The 23,511-nt window shown below is 49.9% G+C and overlaps 1 protein-coding gene across 5 annotated transcripts in view; it reads right to left on the reverse strand.

The window, feature by feature from the left end:
* The window catches only part of SETD2 (SET domain containing 2), a 53,713-nt gene extending 30,234 nt beyond the window's left edge, over positions 1-23,479 (reverse strand). For 3 of the 5 annotated variants that reach the window (XR_005858054.2, XR_005858053.2, XM_015281125.4), the window contains exons 1-5: positions 23,323-23,479; positions 11,012-11,027; positions 3,724-8,129; positions 1,955-2,086; positions 950-1,078 (exon numbers count right to left, since the gene is read on the reverse strand). Coding sequence is in view for 3 of the 5 variants with exons in the window: in XM_015281125.4 (XP_015136611.2) it covers positions 950-1,078; positions 1,955-2,086; positions 3,724-8,129; positions 11,012-11,027; positions 23,323-23,360 (4,721 nt within the window). In the remaining 2 variants the exon portion in view is untranslated. Of the gene's footprint in view, positions 1-949; positions 1,079-1,954; positions 2,087-3,723; positions 8,130-11,011; positions 11,028-16,803; positions 16,916-23,274 lie in introns of those variants that run through there. The other 2 variants (XM_046933507.1, XM_046933509.1) reach the window with 2 other exon arrangements.
* Between the last annotated feature and the right edge of the window lie 32 nt (positions 23,480-23,511).

A 23,511-nucleotide genomic window follows, 5' to 3' on the forward strand; every position in this document is an offset into this window, starting at 1 on the left:
ATTCAGGAGTATATCCAGGCTCAGACATACACACTGCTATTCTGTCTCTTGAGGCCTTACTCAAAGCTCTTTTTACTGCTGTGATGATGAGAAGGCACCATGGCAGAAGGCCCACAGCACCTCCTTGGGCTGTCCTACCTCTGTCCCATGCCTGCTCCCTGCACCACACCTGCACAGCAAAACGGACCTGGCACTATGCTTCCCCCCAGTTAGCTTTGGAGTTTGCCAGTTTCAGAACAGAACTGGAATTCCAAGAATACTGGCACCCATTCTGCTGCCAACCTAGGAGAAGGCAGACGGGTTCATCCACACTGCAGCTCTGGTGTTCAGCTCCTGGCAGTTTCTTTGTGCCAGACACTACATAACAGCATGCAACCAGGCATGGTGTGCGAGTTAACATCTGGGTTTAGCTAAATGGAGACAAGTCAAAACCAGAGTTGGAACTGTAAGCATCACCAGTGTAAAACTAGCACTCAGAAGTACAGCAGTTAGCTAAGGACAGACTAACAAGGGAGGAAAGGGCCCCACGAGTTCTCCATGTAGTCCAACAGGGAAGGAAGAAGACTCAAGAAGAGGGTAAGCTTCATAGGTAGTGAAGAAAATGGATGCAAAGAGAGCATGGTCCTCTTAAGCCAGGTGACAGAAGAAGGGAACACACTAAACACAAGAGGAAGGTAGAGGCAAGCCTGCCAAAAACCCTACTGAGAGCTCTACTAAACTTTGGTGAAAGAGGGTAAAACCAGAGTGGATGATCCAATGCTCACTTAGGACATATACATGCAGGTAACTAAGAGGAACCCCTGACAGAGCACGAGGGCAGCACGTAAAACTGGAAGGAATTCAGCACGTCTACTAACATCAGTGAAACTAAGATAACGTCAGCAACTTATTTTCCATGCACGAGGAAGTGAAATAGCACAACTACATCATCCAAAGAGCAAAAGCTTACGATGGGAGATCTTTGGCAGCTCTGAGCCCCCAACCTTTCTTCTCAGTGAGGATTACTTCAACATCTGCATGCTGCTTCTTCTGGAAGCGTCGGTTGGAACAGTAGTCACCATTTGGGCACCTGGAAGAACTGGGAGAAGGAAATGGAACAACTCAATTCCCATCATGACAACGTCGGCAACAGAAACAGCTCAGATGGGAAAGAGATACCATGTAACTATAATAAATTCAGTGTAAAACTTTCAAATGTGTTTTGCTATAAAAAGTGTAACCATCTGACTGTCAACATGTAAATGCAGACTATTTCTGGGAAGAAGATAGAAACTTTTCCAATGCAAATGCTACTGCACTTGTACATCGTATAATCAAAGCGGGCTGAATTGGCCAATTCTCTCCATATTTTCATATTTCACCTCAAAATCTTCCATTCCATTATCCCTGGGCTAAATTAACAGCTAAGGGTAGGGCTTCTGGCAGGTAACTCCTACCCTTCCACCCAGCTGTATGACCTGCACGTTGTGCCTACCAACCTCAGCCCCAGGCACCCAGTCCCTGCCTCCTGCTCATGTGGGCAATAGCTCCCTTGGCCTTCCAATCCCAACCAGGAGGGGAAATAAGACGACAGCATTGGCCTGCATGGCTCTGGGGAGAGCACAGATGCACAAGGAAAAATGAAAGGAAACGAGCAACTCACAGAGAGCAGTATTTGCATTTCTGACACTCTCCCATCAGCCGTGCTTACAACAAAGTCAAATTAAGCCTCAGGAGCAGAGGACTCCAGGCCTTGGCAGTCAGTTTCACAGGTGGGCACTAAGAAAAACACTTGGTTTGGAAGACCTCGGGTCAGATCTAAATGCTCTCTGTAGGCTCTGAAGCTGAATCCACACCAGTCAGCAAAAACAGGAGCATGACGACAGCCTGTGGCCAGCAACCAGAAAGGTCTGAATTCCTCCAGGGGCTCCCAAGTCATCTTGTGGATAACAGTGGCCAACTCTGGCCAACTCACCACTCGATCATGAGCAGGCGGTTCAGGCAGTCCTCTCCACAAGCAACCTCCCCCTGTGCTCGCTCTTCCTTGGAGAGAGGAGGGCATTCACACAGCATCCTCTTAATATCCCGGTGGGATTTGCTCTTCTTCCTGTTGAAGACAGGTCATTGACATAGGGTTGAGACATTATTCAGGTACAGAAATTAATCTTTCATCAACTGTTACTGGAGGAAATTAATTTATCCTTTAGAAATTGGACAAAGGGACTATCTTTGGACAACCACAAAGAACATCTGAGTAACCATGGCCACTGTTTGAAGCAGGAGGGAATGGCTTTCTGATCATGTAAGATTGTTTCTCAGAAAGACACCCGAGGATATTTAGCTTTGACTTATCCTTCATGTACACAATTCAGTTTTACTATCAATGTAGATGTGTATACACACACCCCCACACACAGGGGCTGGGCTAAGAACCTTTTATTTTGTCTTACAAGTGAAAAAGTCAAATTCCAGGGAAGCCACTCCTGATTTTTACAGCTAGATTTCTCACCATACGGGACAAATTATAAGGTTTATATTAAAAAGATAGGAGGCTTTGATTAGCCTCTCTTGAAATACTATATTCTATTAGCATAATAATGCCATGAAGACACTTTCCAAGAGTTCCCTTCCAGCCTTCTATCATGCTCTCTTTGGTTTCACTGATACAAAGCCAGGAGAAAATCTATATTCTATAATTTCAACATATAAACCACTAGAGAGCACACATATGATTTTAATACAGCGAACTGAATGGTTTAGGTAATTAAACTTCTGTTTTACTGTCAAGTAAGATGATTTTGAAAATGCAAAGGTGTTAAATGGACATGAATTATCAGAAGGGCTGCACAAAGAATAAGACTTGGTTACAGACTCGTTAAGGTCTCTTACCTACATGTTAAATACACAGAGTATTTTTGGCAGAGGGAGGTTGTTGGGCTCTGAGGTAATGCTCCTATTGAATAACCCCAAAGTTCTGAAATAAGGCTTTTCTTTCAAAGGTCCCCATTCTAGTCAATATTCCCACTATAGGATAATTACAAACAGTACCTTCTGCTATTTTAAATCACAGCTGTTAGAGCTGAACTAACTTGTCTGAGAATGGCAAATAATTACAGGCAACTACCCAAAGCTTTTGGAAAGGCACAATACATGTCCAAAACTTCCCCCACGTCCTGACTTCCATTTGGGGACACTGAACAGATGGGGACGAGCCCAGAGATGATGCTTCCACACTGCTCTGGGCTCTAACATGGTCTCACCATGTTCACATGAATGGCAAACAACAGAGGGAGCAGCAAAAAGAAAAAAAAAAAAGGAAGAAAAAGTAGGAAGAAAATCACTTCTGCAAACTACCATGGGTACAAGAACAAAGTGTTTACTCGGTGCTGATGGCAGGAACCTCAGGTGTGCAAACCCTGCCTGCAACCCTCATCACACGAGCTACAGGGATGCCACATGGAATAAGGTACACGGTTCATAAGTGATTCTTCCCCTGTACGCTCCCACCCCCAGCATCTCTCTGGGCCCATTGCTGGGAGGAGATCCAGTGTGGTTACAGCTCTGTTACAGCATCCTGTCTGCTACAAGCAGTGCTGAGATGCAGGGAATGTGGCATGCCTCCTCCCTCTGATGTACCAGTTGCTAGTATGGCCTTAAGAAAGTTATCATAGAATCCAACAGAAGCTGAAATCTGAAACAGTTATATGCAAAAATAAAATAAAGAAAATTTAAAACCTCGGTTACCTTTCTGTCAAGTACACATTTTCCTCAATGAGGTCGAAGTAACAGGGCATTTTCCCCTGCTTGGCAAACTCCTTCCAGCGCTGCGGGTCGCGGAAGTCGTCCATGATGCACGGGCGGCCGACCATGGAGGAGTCCTGCGGTGCCACCTCCTGCTCACCCTCCACCTTCACCTTCTTCCTCTCCCTTGAGTCCGCATCGCTCTCGGAGTCACTCTCCAGCTCCTGCCGTCGTTTTTTGGGAGGGCCTCGCTCTTTCACATCGTTCTTTTCCAAAGCCTTCACCTCCTCCTTTTTCTCAGTACCAGACACCGGCTCCTTGCTCGAGTTGCTGCTGATCTCATGGGCTTGCACGGAGCCTGTCTCTTTCTGCCCAGGAGCGTGGAACTTACTGGAGGGGCTGGGGAAGCCAGCCTTGCACTCATCATCCCAGCGGTCATCCTCGTACTCCTCGTGATCCTCCGTTAGAGAATCCGGCACTTGTCCTTGAACTCGTTCATAGTTGCCTCCAGCAGGCCGCCCAGCAGACCTCGCATCCCAGTAGCCATTGCCCTGCCAGCAGTTCTGCGAGCTGCTGTAGGCTCCTGTGCCTGGCTGGTAAACGTAGCCTGAGTAGACCCCGAAGCTGCTATCTGGCTGCTGATAGGTGCTGCTGGGCTTCTCTGCCTGCAACTCCCAGCTCACGCCACCCATACCCTCTACTGGATGAAAACCATCCTCCCTGGAGCAGTCTCCAAGGCCAGACTGATGGAGACCCCCACTGCCCTGCCAGCTGTCTGGCTTGGAAAAGCTCATCTGATGGCAAGACTCATTGGTGCTCTCAAAGCTCTCAGGCACACAAAATGGCTGCTCCTCCTGCCGGCCAAGCGGCCTACCAATGGACATCAGCTCATTAAGCATTCTCTCATCAGGATTGGGTTTGCCTTGAGAATCCACAGCCAGGTCTGTCTGGCTTGTGCTGTCCACACCATCACTCTGCGGCTGGCAGGCGTCTGCCCGCAGCTCTTCCCCATCCTTCCTGCTGAGCTCAGTAGACGAGGCCGGACTCTTCTCCATCCCTCTCGGAGAGCACCTGCTCTCAGCCTGGAGCCCGTTGTTACTCGCCGTAGCCTCTGGCCTCTCCTCATAGTAGGGCCTGCTTGGTTCCGGCCTCTCATCATCCCAGTGGTCGGAGTAGCGCCGCGCACCCTGGCTGCTCCGCGAGGAGCAGGGGCTGCTGTCCTCCATCGCAATGCTCGAGTTCTTTGGGACAACCACAACGGACTGCAGCCGTTTCCGCGGCACTCCATCATCAGAATCAGTATCCTCTGTGTCGCTGTCATCGCTGCCCGGCTCGCTGTCGCTTTCAGCCGTGTCGGAATAGTCATCGTGGGGAGCGGGAGCGAATTCGGAGGTACCACCACTGCTGTCACACGTTGGGGCTTGCGTTACGGCTTCTGGCTCTTCTGCAGCCACCACAACATCACAAGATGGAAATGAAGCGTCTGGAAAAGCTGAAGCCACCAAGGGCTCATTCCCCCCGTCATCCTCGGCAGATGCTCCCTGGTCTTGCTCCTTCAGGTCATCAGGACCAACTCTCTCCGTAGTAACGGCCATTTCTTCCGCTGCCTCCTCTCTGCTGCAGTGTTCCAGTGGCACTTGGGAATAATAGGAATGCTCATCCTTGAGCGACAGCTTGCCCTGTGCTGAGTTCAGGTCAACGTGCCGAACATCCAACTCGAGCACCTCTCCAGTGCCCGAGCAGCTCGGCAGGGCCCCACCCCCCTCGGAGGGGACGTTCTCCTCCAGATGCTGCGTAACCACAGGACAGTCTTGCCTGATTCTGGGGGAAGAGCAGTCCTGGGCAGAATCCCTGCTTGAACTATCCACAGCCAGGCCAGCTTGATGGGGTGGGTTAACGTGATACTGCTCCTCTTCACAAGCAGACTTTGAATTCGGATCCTCTGTGCTTTCATAGTCGCACGTCACCGTCTGTGGTTCAACATGCAAGTCCAGAAACGGCTCGGAAGTCACTTTTACATCTGCTGGTTCAACTTCAATTTCAACTTCTGAATGATACAAAGAAGGGGTGGCATCATCTGAAACGTAGCAAAAGACTGGTTCTTTGGTTTTGTCACAGGGAGCTGCCTGATCATCCAGATTGTTCACTGAAATTTTGGAATCATCTACATTCACAACTGGCAAAGGCATAGCTTCACTTTGCTGCTCCAGGACCAGAGCCTCTTCCTCCTTGAACAGGCTGCTACACTCACTGGACTGTACGTGAGAATCGTCAGGCTCATGCTCTTTAGGGGTGTATGTGCTCTCAAATCCATTCGACGGCAACGGATACGAGTTACTTGTCCTTCCAACGTGTGATGCTTCCAACCTACACAAGCTATCATCAGAAGACACTGCAACATCCTCTGCTTTGGAGGCACTGGGAGCTGCCAGATCGTCAGAGCTACCCTCTGGGGACCCATTTATATTCATTTCTATAGGGAAACCTGTTCTCAATTGCTCGTGCTTTACCCTTACTAAAGTCTCTTGCTCCTTAACACTGTCGTGGCATTCATTGCTTGCAAGTTCCTCAGACCCTGAGTGAGGAAAAGCAGCTTTTGATTCATCTGTCTTTTTAAAAGTGGGGGAATCATTTAACTGATTTAATGGAGAAAGTGTCTTTTCCCTTTCAAATCTTTTTGCAATGGACACTCTGATCTCATTGCTTTTTAAACAAGAGGTCTCTAAATCTAGAGAATTAGACTGCTGTTTTATTTCTTCAACTGATTCTGTACAACAGAAAGAACTTTTAAATTTATCAGGCTTTGGTGCAGGGATCTTTGAAGGGGTGGACTTATAACGGGAAGAATTCACATTACTGTCAGGCTTAGAATGGGAAGTCCCCTTTCGATACCCGAGCTCGTTAAGGGGAGAGCACCTTTTGGTTACTTCACTTTCTGAAGTCCGTTTTGAATCTCTATCTGCTTTTGAAGACTTTCCTCTCCTCTCCACGTCAGCATGAGATGACTCTACTTTGCTGTCCCTGTCTGATTTAGAGTAAGAAGTCCTTGACTCCCTGTACGAGGAGTGGGACGACGTGCGCCTCGAGTCACTGGATCTGGAATGCGTCCTCCTGTACTCGTCTTCCGAATCAGAGCTCTCCCTCCCCCTGGAGTCCGCGTACGAGCGGGAGTATCTTGTCCTCTCTCTGTACGGGGAGCTCCGGTGATACCTGCGGTCAGATTCATAGTAATGTGAGCGCTCCGACCTCGAGTAGGAAGAGCTGGTTCGGGAGCTCCGATCCGACCGGGACCGAGAATGGGATCGGCTTCGCCTTCTCTCTCTGTCAGACCTGGATCGGGAAGATGAATACCGCGAATCTCGTTCTGACTTCGAATAGCTAGAATACTTCTCATCTCTGTCCGATCTGGAGCGCGAGGAGGACTTCAGTTCTTCTCCTCTGAGAGAGGAAGAGCTTTTCCTGGGATCCCTCTCCTTTTCTGCACTGGATATCTTCTGCTCATGTGAGCGCTGGCTAGAAGAAGTCCTCACAGAATCTTCATCAGACTCGGAGCCCAGCAACGTGCCATCAGACTGGGAGAACTTCCTTTTGGAGCTCTGTTTCCTAGAGCACAAAGAAGCACCCTTGGAGCTGTCCGAAACCTCATCATCTTTCCCAATATGGGAATCTTCCTTCTGTGGAGTTACTTCCACCTGCTCGGCCACGTGTTGAGTTAGATGCTCTTCCAAACCGTGCGATACCACATCCTGCTTAGGGTCCAGCTCCAGAGCCTCCTTCGGGACTACGTGACACGGCTCCTTCGAAGCTGGGACTTCTGCTTGTACAGGCGGTGACAGCAACAGCGTTGACATGAGCGTGACAGGCAGCTGTGGCAAGGCTGCTGCAGTGGGGACAGGCATTGGTGCTGCTGGTGATGCTGTTGGTGGAGGTGGTGGTGCCGATGGAAAGTCCGCAGCCGCTGCCACTGGTTCTGTTACCGGTGCCAGAGCCGGTGGCGGCGGCAGTAAAGTTGCTGCTGCAGCTGGTGGGGGGGGTTTGGTTGTGACACTAAGTAAATGTTTCTTAAAATGGATTTTCCCCAGTTCTACCTTCGGTTTTGGAGGTGAAGACTCCTCCGTTGAACCAGCAGCATCCCCAAGGTCCATTTTAATTTTGGGGTTAAAATCAGTCTGTAGGGATACTGCTGGGGAGTTCTGAGTTTCATTTTGTTTCTCGTTTCCCAGACCGGGCAGAAATCTGTTCGGTAAGGTTTTCTTGGTTAAGCTAAAGCTGAAAGACACCTTTTGTCTTCCTTGCTCCTCAAGGTTAACCTTCGTTTTGGTGCCTTTGGGCAAAAAGCGACTAGAAGCAACACCTTTGAACACTGGGCCTTTGATAAAGCCAGCTTTCTGCACGGTTTCAGTCTTGCTCTGGAAAAAGAAAGGAAAAAAATAAAGCTGTTAGTGGAAATGTTTATTTTTAAATTCTGCTCTGCGCAAGAACTGAACAGTTTTCTTTCACCTGGTGAATTTTTTATGATGATAAAATAGAAATTGATATCCTGGGCTGAAGTCTGGGACAGCACAGCCATCCAGCCTGCCTCTCTTTTAATCAAAATCAATTATCTGCTCCTTTCGAGTCTCAAACAAAACCTCCTTCGGGATTCAGGCTGAGGCTTTTTAACTGACTTATTAATAACCAAACTCAAAGAATCAAAGTTCTTTTTTTTTTTTTCTTTAATAAGAATGAAAAAAGAAAAGAAAAAAAAGAGCGATAGGGTTCAACACACAAAATTAATTGAAGAGAGACCACTACTTTATTTATTCTGTTTCTGTGGTCTCTGGCTACAGAACATCCTGCATTTTTAAGCTTTAGGTGTGTTTGTTCTCACACTCCAGGATACTGTACCTGGATGTATTTGGTGCCAGACCAAATCAGGCCACTGAGACCTACAGCTGCAGCCCTAAGTCCCGTCCTTTCCCATCTTCTCCCAGCAGCCTCATCTCAGTCACTCACAATTCCCAGTAGGTTTCCAGGCTAACAAAGAGATCAGCGTTCACATCACTGCTAGCAGAACTTCCATCAGTGCTCAGCCACACGTGGTGACTGTCACCTCTGAGCTGATGGACCCTAACACCTTACACATGCATCTCACCTAAGGGATCTGCTGCCCTGCTGAGGAGTCCTTCCCAGCAAGTCTGGCAGTCTGGGACACAACTGAGCTGAAAGTCACCTCCTCTAGGATGGTCACAACTGAGATGCCACTTCGGGCATGGCTCAAGCCTAGAGCAACAAAGCTCTTTTCAACGTGGGAACTTCTTCCCTTCCAGAATGCATTTATCAAAGCCCGAGATTAGCAGCTTTCAGAGCAAAAAGCACACTGTGTTTATTTGCCTTGGCATGTGTCCAATTGTTTTTTAAGCTCCGGGCTTGTCTCTGCAGAGACTCTACCACTATCTACCGCAGCGTAACGATAGCACAATCCCCAATGATGAATGTTGTCCCATTGTGTTGAAAGGGTATATCTGTCAATACTCCTTATCCCCATAAATCCAGACTGCATTAATGTAATCACACTTTGTGCAAGAAGCATAACTCAATGAGGACAATTCTAGCAGTCTGAACACTGTATACGGGAAGGTTCTACTCCATAACTATTGCATGAACACATCTTTGGCTGCAGCGGTGGTTTCCTGCACCCACTCTGAAGTATTATGGACTTTGTTATCGTTTAACTCATGTAAAACAATGCAGAGTTGCTAAAGCTAAAGGCACCGTGGTAAATTATTAAGTAAGATGTTGGCGGAATAGAAACCCCACCCCATGCAATTTCCACTTTTTTTTTTTTTTTTCCCAAAACTCTGACTCCTTTAAAATGGGTGCCACTTTGTGGAGGTTTTCAAGTGACTGCCATTGCTGAAAGGGCATCCCAATAGAGACCCTGAGGACAGGACATGTCCACACATTTGTCCATCTCTTCTCCAACGCTGTCCCATACTCAATAGAAAGGTTGCTGAAAATACACTCTGTTTTCCTAAGAGACCCATTTTTTTGATCTAACAACAGCATAACACATAAATGTATAGGAACAAATTCACTGGAGCACAAAGGACAAAACCACGTGTTAGGTCCATGTGGCAGGAGCTTCGAGACGTTCAATGCTAGAGGCCAGCCTCCCATAAGATGTTGGGCACAGGCTCCCAAGAAATGAGGCAATGTCATTTTGTGAGCGTGTTGGGTTGCTTATTACCCCTACACAACCAGAAAAATCAAACCTTTCTACCCCAGCCAGTACATCAGAACTCTATAGAGTTTTCTTATTAAAACTTTTGTGAAACTATTTTGTGTGCAAAAATCACCCACAGTTATGAAAATATGTCAGTGTTTTGATTAAAAATTTCCTAACTTTCAGTGCAGCAGAGCAGAAATCGGAGCTTACAGATGAATAATGGTGTTTGGATACAACCACCTGTACACAAAACAAAGGCTGGAGGGGATGAAAGAGCTGCTAAACTTCAATTCCTCTGCTTTTCATATCTATTCAGCAGGGACGATGCCTTTCAGAACAAATGTTTCAATCTCATGCTCAGCCTTCCAGGGATTTCTTCTTAAATAACACCAAGTTGAAAAAACACGACTTCCATAAATTTAAAAAATATCCCACAGGTAGCTTTTGAGAGGTAACAGGGAGCAATTACTGGCGAAATAGTAGAAAAGTTCTCCTTGCTTTAGTGTTTTACAGGCAGCAAACACTCCACAGAACGCTGCTGTGGGTGCTGTGCAGCCCGGGGTAGGCAACAGATGCTCACTCTGAGCCTTCAGCAGAGATGAATGAGTGCTCCTGCAGCTTTCGTATCACCGTGCCAGCACACACAGTACGTTCAATCAGAGCAGAAATGGTCCTAACGCATCAAAAATTAGCAGCACCATCCTGCCAGTCACTCACTGGGGTGTCATCAGGTGTTCCTATCCCTGCAGGTTTGCTCCTTTCCCCTAACATTAATTGGGCCACACAGAATGAAACTCATTTTTTCCACAGATGAAATCCTTAAAGATTAACTTTGTCACAACACAGGAAGCAGAATGTCCCTACACTTCATCGGCTGTGTGCACGTGGCAGCAGCAGTGCCAGGCATGCTCCTTCATCACTGCCCCAGGGACACCCCAGGAAAATACTGGATTTGTATGTGAAGATGCCTCGTGCTGCTGCTCAAGGAAGCTTCCCAAGACTTGGGTCCAGACAAAACCCATTGGTGAAGGTAACTACACACATCTCAGGAGCAAAAGAGGAAAAGGAATGAATTTCACTCACCTCATTTTCTTCTTCTCTATTGCAACCCAGCCGAGAAAACATGCAAAAGAAAACAGAAAGAAGGCGTTAACGTCAGGCAGAAACAAAAACACACCTACAAGCAGGAAGGGCTGCACAGGTAACCCTGTGCCACCGGTGTCACTCGTCCTGGTGTCACCCACTGCACAGGGACACAGCACTGGTGGGAAGCTCAGAGCCCTGGGTGCTGGCACTTCTGCAAACCCTCTGAGAGCAAACGGCAAGCGCGATGCTGCTGGCTGGCATGGCAGCCAGGAGTTGTTTCAACAGGGGTGATGTTGCAAAGATAACGCAGATATCAGCCTGGAAAACGAGGTGTAGTTTAGTGTTTTCCTGAGGAGATGGGAAATAGTGAAAGCACCTCCTCTCTCATTGTTTTTCTAAGTTCACCAACGCTTTTACAAGCAGCCCAATGAACACCTTATTGCTGTACTGCTCGGCCCACCAGCCCCAGCTAACATGTACCACACTGCTCAGAATTCCCAAATACAGCTCCTTGGCATTCAGCCTCTCCCCACTGAGATGGTGCTTGGCACTGCCTTGGAGAGCATTGGTGACATTTTTCCTTTAGGAAACTACACAAAACAATACAAAAGTTTCATGCCCACTGCTCAGTGGTTACCGATTGGGCTTAGTAACAAAAGCTCATCTGACTTTGGTATTTCCTCCTCAAAAGCACACTGTAACCTCACTATTTGCACACAGGCAGCCTTTTCCCTCTATATCCTACAAATACAGAGGAAGTTTTCAACAGGACCTTTGCTAAATTTAATGAGCTTCTGACTCATAATTCGGTATTGCTGAGCTGACATGGTCAAAGTTATTGCACAGAAAGGCTCACAGATTGGCCCTCAGGCATCAGCTACTCCAAGAACCAATTTCTGGAAAAGAAAGCAGAGCTCTGGGTTAGTGCAGCCCTGCAGGGACCCTACGCAACGACGGCACGGCAGCAACCAGGTATGTTCCTATTTCAGCAATCATCAACACAGAATTAGGAGCAACCTCCTCGAAGACCTATCACCAGCAGCAATATACTACCAAGCTCATGTGCAACTGATAAAGCTTATTAATAGGCAATAAATTATTCTTACAGCAGCAGCAACTTGGCTTTTTATTGAGGAAACATGAACTGTGAGTTTAAACGAGCTGTGGGAAACACAAAGGGCACATCCATGATTTAGTGGGGTTGTGAACACTGTGAACTCAACACAGAGCAATGCAGAAGGCAGAACTTTTTCCAGAACAGCACACTGATGTGAATTAGTGCCCCAAAGGCTTCATTTTTAAGATCACGGGAAAAGAGGATCCAACTCCTTCCAAGTTCCCTTCCAACCTAAGCTATTCTATGATTTTACAATCAAGACTTCCAGGACACCGTTGTTGTTCATATATTCTGAGCTACATGTGAGTGTTGAAGGGGTGAGGACAGCACTGAGGTCGAGCACAGCCAAGATCCAACATGAAAACTGCCAATGCATCAGTAACCAAGTGCACTGTGACACAGCTCAGGATAGCAACCAGAAATGACTCTTTGCTCTTAAAACCACAGATATTAAGTAGGTATATGCTGGGAGATGGGTAACAGAGCTTAGTATTTGCTATCCCAGAGAAGATGTGGATGCCCCGTCTCTGGAAGTGCTGAAGGCCAGGCTGGATGGGGCCCTGGCAGCCTGACCTAGTGTGTGATTTAGTGACTGGCAACACTGTCTAGGGCAAGAGGGCTGGGACTCGATAATCTCAGAGGTCCCTTCCAACCAAAGCCATTCTACGATTCTATGACAAAGGTAAAGGAATTAACAACCCATTTTTGCTCCTCTTGCTGGAAAGCTGCACAAAACCAGCATTAAGACACTGGCAAGGACACAGAGCTTTTACTTCAAGCAGAAATTTCTTCCTGTCTTGTGACGGTACTGCAGAAGAGGCAGCAGTGTTGCAGAGGGAAGGAAGCTCTCTGTCCAGCCTCTTCCCTTCCCATCAACTCCTGCTTTGGGACAGCAGGGAGGGAGCGCGGCGCAGGGATGCATTGGGACGCAGTAGGGCTGCAGGCTGTTGCCTTAAGGCCTGAATTTGGCCAGAGAGAAGCCCACCTGATGACAGCAGACAGCCAGAGGAAGGGCAAAGCAGAACGAGGCGCTGTGTGAATGGAGCTGCTTGTTTCAGAAGTCAACAGAGCACGTAGGAGTGGGGCAGGCATTACGTTACCGGCGGTGGGTTTTGTGCAAACACTGGGCAGTATTTCAGGCACCTCTCCCTTGCTGCAGGCTGTGGGTCACGTTTCCACGTCCTGCCTTTTCCTTTGCCCCGGATCAAACACATAAATAGACTTCCAAAATTAGGCAACACGTCACTCCTTGCTCAGGAACCAATTGAAGTGCAGTTTCAAAGAGCAACTGAGCTACACCTGATTGATCACCGCTAAGCGATGGGTTTGCACGCACCCCAAACACACAACACAAGCAAAACCCAAATCCTCACATCACACACGAGGGTCTGCACCTTGTTCCTGGGCATGAGAATAGAAGATAAAGGTATATGCAAGGGTTTATCATGGTATCATAGAATCATGAAAGTTGGAAAAGACCACAAAGATCACCAAGCCCAACCGTGAACCCATCACCATTGTGCCCACTCCCAGAATCATTAAGGTTGGAAAAGACCTTTGGTCCAACCTCTCTGGTTTGTCCTGGGTACAGTAATAAGAAATAAAGGTGTATTCTTCTTTTGAGGTTCAGCATCTCTGAGGTGCCTGAATGGGCTTTTATGAATGAGACTGCTCTCCTTCTGGTGTGACCCCCAGCAGGACCTCCTATGCTACAAAAGCAAACAAATTAAATGCCCTGAGGGTTAGGAACTCTGCATGACAAACACTGGGTTAAGACAAAACTTTTCCTCACCTCCCACATGCCCCTTTTTTTCCTTTTTTTTTTTTTCTTCTTTTTTCTCCCTTTTATTTTTTAAGACAGAAACTAGGCAGTCTAAAGCTCTTTTTATCTAAACATCTGCAGGGCGAACCGTCCTGGAAGAGCAAAAAGCCTCCCCCTGTGCTCTCAGCACCCCTAGCTCCAGGCTGCCCATTTGCAAGCGTTAGCACTGGGCCATCTCAAAGCCTACCTGGTTGACAATTACTTTCTTTTCTTAGGGAAATAAAATGCAAAACCCAAATCCCCGACCTGGGCACTCAGCAGGAGGAAATGCAGCCTCTAAATTGCAGCCTCAAAATGCAAAACCCAAAATGCAAAAGCCCATTGTAGCCTCCAGATCTTTGTTCACCAGGTATGGTAAGAGAGCAGGCAGCACAATAAGGCCAGAATTTGGCTGGAAAACTCCTCATTCCAGAAGGATGGTAATGCCAAAGAGGAAATCTCCACGCCAAACCACGGTTACAGCTCTGCACGGGACACAACACTGCTGCTGGCACAGCTGAACCCAAATGGTTCCATAAAACCTTATAGGTCTGAAGCGTCAGCACACACTTGGTTTATTAACCTCTAATACATCCAGCTAGGGATTAAAAACTAGGACAAATTAGGAGCAGTCTCTGCATTAAGCTGAAACAAATATGGTGCTCAATTACTGCCGGCTCTTTTGTAGCACTGCGCTTTTCGTTCCCACGTGTCCCTGCTGCCATTAATACCACACCACTGGGTAAGGTCTGACTGGAGAAAAGCAGGGAGTTAACAGCCAGCTCCATCCCCCAAATAAACCTCTTGGAAGAAAGGCTAAAGCACATCCAGGAGGGAAGGGGGGAAAAGAAATCAAACCTTTTATTTAAACAGAAGCTTGAAACCAAGCCAATCTGTGCAGAAAATGAGGTCAGTGCAGCTGTAGGCATGGACCTGTCCCCTGCTCACATCCCTGCCTCCCCAGCCCTGCTCTTACTGCTTCCACGATGCTGTGACTGCGGTTTTGTACTGGTTTTTATTCTGTTTGGATGCTGCTGCATGGGGTCAGGGGCACGAACCACTTTTCCTGTCCTGAAATATGAAAAACCATTGAGAATTCCCCACGCCAGGCACACAAGAAAGCCATAAAATAAAGACGTGACGCAGATGAAGGAAGTTCCCCCACGTCACCCAGAGAGGAGCAGGTCCAGGAGGCGCCCACTCACAGTATGATGGAATCATGAAGGTGGGAAAAGACACCTCTGAGACCCCCAAGTCCAACCCAGCCCACCTCCAGCATGCCCACTGACCACATCCCTCAGTGCCACATCTCCACGGCTCTTCCAGGGATGGTGACTCCACCACCCCCATAGGCAGCCTGTAGCAATGCATCAGTACTCTTTCAGAGAAGAAATTGTCCCTAATATCCAACCTGAACATCCCCTGTGCGTTAGCAATGCCAGTACTTTAGGGAGTCTATGAACTTTTCCTTTAGGAATAAGATCCAGCAGAGAATAAACAATTCCCAGCGTTCTCCAGCTTTCTGCTCCAATAAAAGCACCCAGGTCCCTGCTTCTGCCCCACAATCCCCCCTGGAGCTGCTGAGCTCGCAGCCCCATCTCTGCCCGCTGCATTCAGCCCAGGGCACACCTAAAGAAATCGAGTGTTAAAGTTTTACACCGTGACAGCAATCGTCACAGGAGATGCTGTTCCCATGGTAGCAGTGTGAAGGATCACCAACAGCAGTGGTGCAGGGAGGGGTTCATCACTGCGTGGATGGTAACAAAAGGGTGGGGAGGCAATGGGAGAAGGCGTTGAGGGGCAAGCTTTGCTCTCGGCCACAAAGAGAGGGCACAAGCCCACAGCTTCACCCTAAAATGAGGCATCTGTGCAGTATGTGGGAGCACCTGTCCTTAAGAAGCCTCCTGCTCCCCGAGCAGGGAAGGAGGGATTTGTTAGCAGGGCTTAGTTGGCGTCCTCATCAGCAGAACTAACTGGGATCTCTGTCGGATAATCCCTGAAGCAAAATCACCTTCTTGGAACGTTAGCGGGTAGTACACGCTGCAATAAAAGGGAATGCTTTCAGCATGCAGAGTGCTCTTCAGCTGTGTTTTCCCAAAGTGATGCAATTAACTCTGAAAAAGTGAGTGTCCCCAGGCAGTGAGTCTGTCCTCCAAGCACAGTGCCTGTCTGTCCACCAAGCATGGTGCCTGTACGTCCATGGCTGCCTCCAAGCATGGCGACTGTCTGTCCATCCAGGGCTGCCTCCAAGCAGGGTGTCTGTCCTCCAAGCAGGTTGTCTGTCCATCCAGAGCGGATCCAACAGTTTCCTGTGCCCCCATCCCATCTCTCCTACACCCACACCCCCCAGCACCCAGCCAGTCTCTGCCAGCCCTCGGGCAGATTCACTGCCCTGGCACAACCAGGAGCACATTCCTTCCCTCAGCACAGAAGCTGAGCTCCTGCTGCACCTCTCACCAACACTCCCTCATGCCAGAGGGTAACAGCCCTGAGATCCAAAGCTGCACCCCATCCACAGAAGCAGCAAACACAACACCCCAGTGCAAGCTGATAGAAGTGCCCTCTGATTTCATTCACAAAACAGGAGAAACCAGTGAGAGCCATGCACTGGGCAGGACAGAAAGGCTGGCTAAGCACATGCTGAAATAAAGTGCTTTAACTGAGTTAACAGATGCTAGATAGCAAGAAATAAACAGCAGTGTGTAAATCCTGCTTAAATAAAGTCACTACATCTCGCTCCTGAGCACCATCAGCACAAAACTCAACCCCACAGCTTCCCTAGCGTGCCCTGTCGCAGCAGAGGAGGGTGAGGAACCTGAAAGCACACCGAATGAAGAAATAAATCAACTTCAAACTTCTGTGCACACTTACACTCACTGCCATGGGCTTCGCTGTAGGCAGGCATCACGGAGTCAGCAGCGTGGGCACCGTGCAGGGCTCAGCACTGACCGAGCAGCTCCACTGCACCTGAGCAATGAGGGCTGTGTGCTAAAAGAGGGGGGGGAACAAAAAGGAAAGGCAGCCCCTCCCCTAGAAGGCCGGCTCCTGGGGCAGCCCCACCAGCAGGGCTTCTACCCCTGCTCCTCCTCCTCCTCTTCCTCTTTCCCCCACTGGAGGGCTCACAGACCTCAAGCAGGTATTTGCGGGCATTCAGATGCTGCTTCCCATGCATGCAGTTCACCTGCACGGAGCTGAGCAGGGTGAGTACATCCATCCCCACCTGAAGTCATCATGTCCCTACCTAAGCCATCCCATCCCCACCTGAGGGTTCCAGCATGGCATCCTACAGCCACGAGCACCATGTGGCAAGCAGACCCTGGCGCAATAGGCTGTCTTTGTCACCAAAAACATCTCACAGGTAAATATCTAGCTCTGGCGGCACACAGGCTGTGCTTGCAAAAGCCTGCAGCAAGTCCCACTCCCCAGACCAGCTGGTGGTAAAGCTCTGAGGTGCCTGAAAGGAGAAAGCTCAACTGCACAGCACAAATGAGACATCACATGCTAAGTTTGGCCAAGCCTCATCTCACACATCAGCAACTGAAGTACCTACATCTGAACTGCACGTCGCTGCAATCCATCCTGCCACGGCAGGCACACTCTGGGTGCAATTCTGCCTCTTTTGGGTGTCTGCTGCAGAATGATTGTGCCGTGGCTCTGCTGATGGTGCTGCCAGGTCCCCTAGCACCAAACCTGCCCGGTGTAACTTCATCAGATGGAAACATCAGTGCTGCCAACAGGCAGGCGCAGGCAGAAAAACGCCACCTGCGATTTTTAGAGTGGAAACACATCATCTTATTGCTCCCCTACATCCTGAAGCAGAATCAGCACGTGCCTCCTCCCCCTGCAGAACATCTGCTCACCTCAAACCAGAACCAAATGTGATGAGGAGGTGCTTTCCAGCGTGCAATGTCCCAAACCTCACACAGCAGTGGCGGCGTTCTGCAGGAAAAATGTCAGCCCTTACCCCAACGTGTCCCACATTGCTCATTTTCCTTGCACTTAAAGCCGTGCCAGCTCCAGCCCTCCTTTCTCCATTTCACCATTCTCCATCCCATCACACACTGGGCCTCTTCTCATCCATGTCTGCACATCTTCCTCCAGATCCAGAGCAACTGCCTCTCCTGAGCGATGTCTTCTGTTTGCAAATGGGATCCAAAGGGTAGAAATCACATCTCTAGCCTTGTAGCCACAAAATCTGTTGTTTCAGTGGTATAGCTAAAATACTGCCATACATGAGACAAGCTTAAGTGGACACTCCAACTGGGAATCCTTATCATATTTATTTCCTATGCCGTTATAGATGAAGCTTAATCTTCTATGACAAAACCTGCCCAGCAGGTTAAGTCAGCAGCAAAAGACACCTTGAAAGCCACTCTCCTGCCTGAGAAAGGGCCATCAATTCAATAAAAGAAAAGAAAAACAAACTCTTGAAGAACAGAAGGCTGTAAATCAAACTGTTGGGAATAAACCTGAGTGCAGTGCAGAGGAATTATGGCCATAACCCACAGCCCTTCAATGGCTCCCACTGCCAGCAGCATCACAGCTGGTTGCTGTGGCAATGACAAACACAAGCCAGAGCAGATAAACATAACCTGCATCCTCCTCAGAACAGAAACTGGCAATAGAAACATAAGCTGCAAAAGTGGGCTGCTCCAGCCAACTCCAAACACGTAGCTCCCAAGTTCTCCTGGCGGTGGAAGAAGCATGAAGAATGGCTTTCCATTAATTCAGGAGGACACAAACCTCTGCAGATGCATTTCAAACCTGAAGGCACTCATGCAGCAGTTGCGCGGTGCTTTAGGAACTGTAAAACCCTTTAGTACAACCATAAAACAACTGCTTGCAGCTCTGGGAATGGCACTGACCCACTGCACACGGCAGGGTTTGCAGGGACATGGCTGCAGGAGAGCTCAGCTCTTCCTCCCTCCTCTCCCCAGACTCACCACTGCCTCCTTCTCCTCCTCCTCCTCTCACTTTATTATTTCCATCAATTTCTCCTTTATTACAGTTTCTATTTCACTTCATCCTCAGGTTCTGCCCTCTGACAGTTTTCTCCATGAGCTGGAGCTCTGCAATTGATCCCACAGGAATAAAATGTGTGGGTGAGAGGCACCTGCAGGGATGGGGCACCTCCTGGAGAGGTCAAAGAACCATCACAAGTCATAAAATCATACCATCCATTGCAGCAAGCATCCTACCAAACAGACAGAAAGAACAGAACCAAACTGCTGTCTTCTCCAGGCTCCTTTTCAGAGAAACCAACCCCTTCTGGTCAATGAAACTGAAAAGAGAGTTTGGGACAGCATAAAACAAACAACTAAAGACAGCAATCATAGTAGCGGGGTTGGAAATGGATGATCCTCGGGGTCCCTTCCAACCAAAGTCATTCTATGATTCCATTCTATGACTCCAAAGTCGGTGTTTGCAATCCCTGCCTCTGTCCAACACATGCACAAGGATGATATATTTAGCACTCCACTAACATTCTCCAACACGGGACATTGCAGCGACGGCGACGTCACGTCTTCATTTTAAGCCTGATTTCTTTGACCTCCTCCAAGGGAAATATTAAATTGCACAGAGCAAGAATTAAAAATAAGAAATTAATTACGCCAACCGAACTACCTGAAAGTCTTCTTAAACCAAAACCAGGGCTCTGGGTCTCCTTCCTGAGCTGTCACCCTGTCGCTGTTTCAAATCCTTGCAGCAGAACATCCCAAGGCTGTGGCTCTCCATCCCATCCACACGCACTGCTCCACGCAGAGCAGCTTCACCCACGCCTGGTCTGCCCCTGAGCAGCACTGCTCACCCACAGCCCTCACACAGACAGCTTGGAAACCCACAGGGAAAGAGCATTTCCAGCACGAGCGTGCTGCCAACTCCAGGTAAAACATGCTATTCCTATTTATAGGAATCTGAAAGCACAGGAGCCTCAACTGACCACAAAGCGTGTACCTTTTGTTGTTGGTGGTTTTCCTTTTCCAATGCCCCCTGAAGTTACACCTGAGGAACAAAGACAAGGCAAGAGCCAAAAGGTCCTCAGAAATCATAGATAGATAGGTCATATAACCTCTAAAGACAGTGCTGTTCCTTCTGGCTTGTGTTCAACCCAGCAACTCAACATCGACTCAACAGGTTGGCGACCCTGCACATAGCAGGGGGTTGGAACTCGATGATCGCTGTGGTCCTTTTCAACCCAGGCCATTCTATGATTCTACGATCTGCTGGAGCTCGGGGAGCAATGGGACACCACTCTCAGACACAGGGGTTGTGTGGGGCTGCATGGAGCCACGAGCCGGGTCTGGTGATCCTGCAGGTCCCTTCCAACTCGGGGTGTTGTATGACTGTATGGTTCTACTCCTGCTGTCCCTTCAGCCCTGTCGGCAGCCCTACAGACAGCACAGGCCCACACCCAGACAGCAAAACCCAAGCTCCTCCTTCACTACTCTCAATTTTCCACCTTGTGAGACCATCGTTAGTCTCCTCCATGCAGGAAATGCAGGTGTAAACCCAAGCTCCCAGCTCCACTATCAGCTCCCTGATGGATTACAGCACGCTCGCAGACCTAAGTTTGGATATTTAACCACATTTTCCCCATTTGCCTGCCAGCAGAATCTGCCCAGCGCTGAGAGTACGGAGGTCACTGACTGTTCTCCCCAGAGAGAAGCAGAAAATAGAACCCTACTGCCTGTGGGAAGCGAAAAAAAACCCAAACCAATCAAGTCTCAAAGTAGAATCACAGAATCACTAAGGTCGAAAAAGACCTCTGAGATCACCAGGCCCTCACTGTGCCCACTGACCACGTCCGTCAGTGCCACATCCCCACAGTTCTGGAACACCCCCAGGGATGGTGACCCCACCACCTCCCTGGGCAGCTGTGCCACTGCATCACCACTCACTGCTCTTTCTGCCCACAAACAGCCAAAGGCCTGAGCGTCTACAGCTGCGACATAGCAACAGCCACAATAAAACCCTGAAATTTCAGACTGCTTGGATTCATTTCAGGTACACTGATAAAACCGTTCCGGTGTGCAAACAACAAGCCCTGGCCCTTCCAAACCACCTGGACTAGTGTCCTCTGTCCCCAAGTGCCACCAGCTTCAAAGCGTCTGCCCACGGTGGCTGAGGACAGCATCACCCCAAGAGGAGTTGACTTCACGTTGGTGATGCCTACCTGTAGGAGAGAGCAAAGCAAGAGATGGGCGACACCACCGCAGCAGGGGATCTGTTGTGGTGCGTTCTGCTTCTGAACACGAGGTGAGGACATCCACAGGACTCAGGCTAACTCACATCACCCCACACGACAGCAGCCCTGTAAAGCGTCACTCTCCACTTAGCCTTCTTCTGCTGTTGGTATGCTGGGACCAATCTCCATCTCTGGATCAGCTGTGCCAGTCCAGCACCCAACACCACTCCAACACAACCAACACGCGTCCACATGGTCAACTTCGGCACCAGGACAACTGGGAGAGGCCCTGGCACTGCTGCCCAGAGAGCTGTGGTGCCCCATTCCATCCCTGGAGGTGTGCAGCATCAGGCTGGATGGGGCCCTGGGCAGCCTGATCTGGTGGGGGCAGCCAGTGCACAGCAGGAGATTGGAGTTGGATGATCTTTAAGGTCCCTTCCAATCCAAATCATTCTAAGATGCCATGATTCCTGACCCCAGGAGGGGCTGCCAGTGCTGCTCATGAGAACCTGGATCCCATCAGCCAAGCAAATGCCCCGGTGTCAGCTCACCAGAACCTCTCTGCTACCATCAAGACTCCATCACTCACCACCAGCATGCACTCAACACTTCACCTCGCCAGCCATCCGCTTCCTACCCCAACAGCTCCCACCTCATACAGCCAACACAAAGTACAAACACCCCAATGCTTCCTGATAGCTTTCAATGTCTCAACCTGGAATAATTACCCCCAAAAACCTCCGCAGTGAGATTGTTCCACGAGGAGCCCTTCTGTAAAGAAGCTTTTAAGCAAATGGCTCTGGCTTCTCCAGGCAGCCCACATCTGCAGTGCACGGGGATGGCTTTAGGTGAGAAGCAAAGGTGTCCTAGAACCGACCTGCAGCCCAATGCTTGGTTTGATGCCAAACATCACATGTCTCTCCGGCCTCTGGGGACAGCATTTGGTTCACTCTAAAGCAGTCCGAAATGCAAAACACCTGGAGTTAAACTTCGGTGCCTAATAGTAGAGCCACTTGAAAGCAACAGCCCCTCCCTGGGCTGCTAAGAACCAGAAAAGCTCACAACAACCGCAAGCGTGGTGTCCACCTCCTTCTTGCTTCTTCTCCTAATGCATGGTCATGACTTGGGAGAACTCGAAGAACCACGGCCAGCAAAATCCAACCCCAACCCAACATGAAACCTTCCGTCCCTCCCTAATTTTAGCCGACTCAAATGCAGGCATCACTCAGCCAAAACAGCTCCAGAAGAGGACGACGGTGCCCACCGTGCTTCTTTCCCCCACACCCACAGTTGTGCCTTGGTAGAACCCCAAGAACCAGAAAAGCGAACCCAACCCCAAACCAACACAAAATCCTCCAACTCTCCCTAATTTTAGGGGGTTCTAATGAGGGCATGGCTCAGCCGGGCATCGTTTCAGTGCAGAGAGACCCTCAGCCACTCGAGGTGGGCAGGCACATGGCTCGCAGCGCTCGCTCTGCTTTTTGCTCTGCTGTCCTTGCCCGAAGTGCCATTCCCAGCTCTGCCTCCATCCCACAGCAGCATGGGGTGCCTGTACCGGGTGCTCCCCTCCTTCCAGCCCAGAGCTGAGCGCCTGTCAGCACCGCTGCAAACGCATTTGCACGGAGCGCCCCGATCCTGCAGGGAGGAAGGCTAAAAATGCAAAAAATATCGTTCAGAACCAACAAGGAAAAAAGAAAAAGGAGAAAGGAGACACTGCTACCAACTACTGAACCACTCCGTGGGACGCAGCAATAAAACCGTGACGTGGGGAGCGGCTCCCCGGTGGGGAATGCACAGACACAAGGCAGCTCCCCTCCTCCTCCCAGCGCGGCTCGGTGACCTCTTCCTGCTGTCAGGAAATGGGGTGAGGGCTGAGGGGACAAAAAGCGCACAGCTCAGGCCCCGTAACACCCGCACACCAACCAGAAGGCCCTGCCGGAGGCCCAGGACACGTCCGCACCGCCCCGGCCTCCTCGGCCCAGGCCCAGCCGCGTGGCCCCGCCGCCCGCACCCCGCCAAGGCCGCGCCGTCCCCGTCCCAACCGCCGTCCCCTCCCGCCGCTCCGTTCCGCCCCGCCGCCGCGCGCTCCCTGCCCGGCCTCCCCCCGCCGGCGCCCGGCCGCGGCGCTCACGCAAGGCCGGGGATGCGCGGCCTACCGCCTCCCCGCGGGGCGCGGGCCCCAGCAGGCCGCAGGCCGCGCTTACTCCGGGGTGGGGTGCTCCGGGTCGTAGAAGTCCCCCATGGTGGGGCGGGCGCTGTCGCCGGGGTCGGGAGGGCAGCGCGGCCCCTCCCGCGGGCAGGGCCGGCCCGGGAGCCCCTCTCCGCCCTCCGAGCCCGGTGGGGCTCGGCTCCGCGGCCGCCGCCTCACATCCTCCGTGGGGCCCCGCGCTGCA

This window comes from Gallus gallus, chromosome 2 (assembly GCF_016699485.2).
Source record: "Gallus gallus isolate bGalGal1 chromosome 2, bGalGal1.mat.broiler.GRCg7b, whole genome shotgun sequence".
NCBI lineage: Eukaryota > Metazoa > Chordata > Aves > Galliformes > Phasianidae > Gallus > Gallus gallus.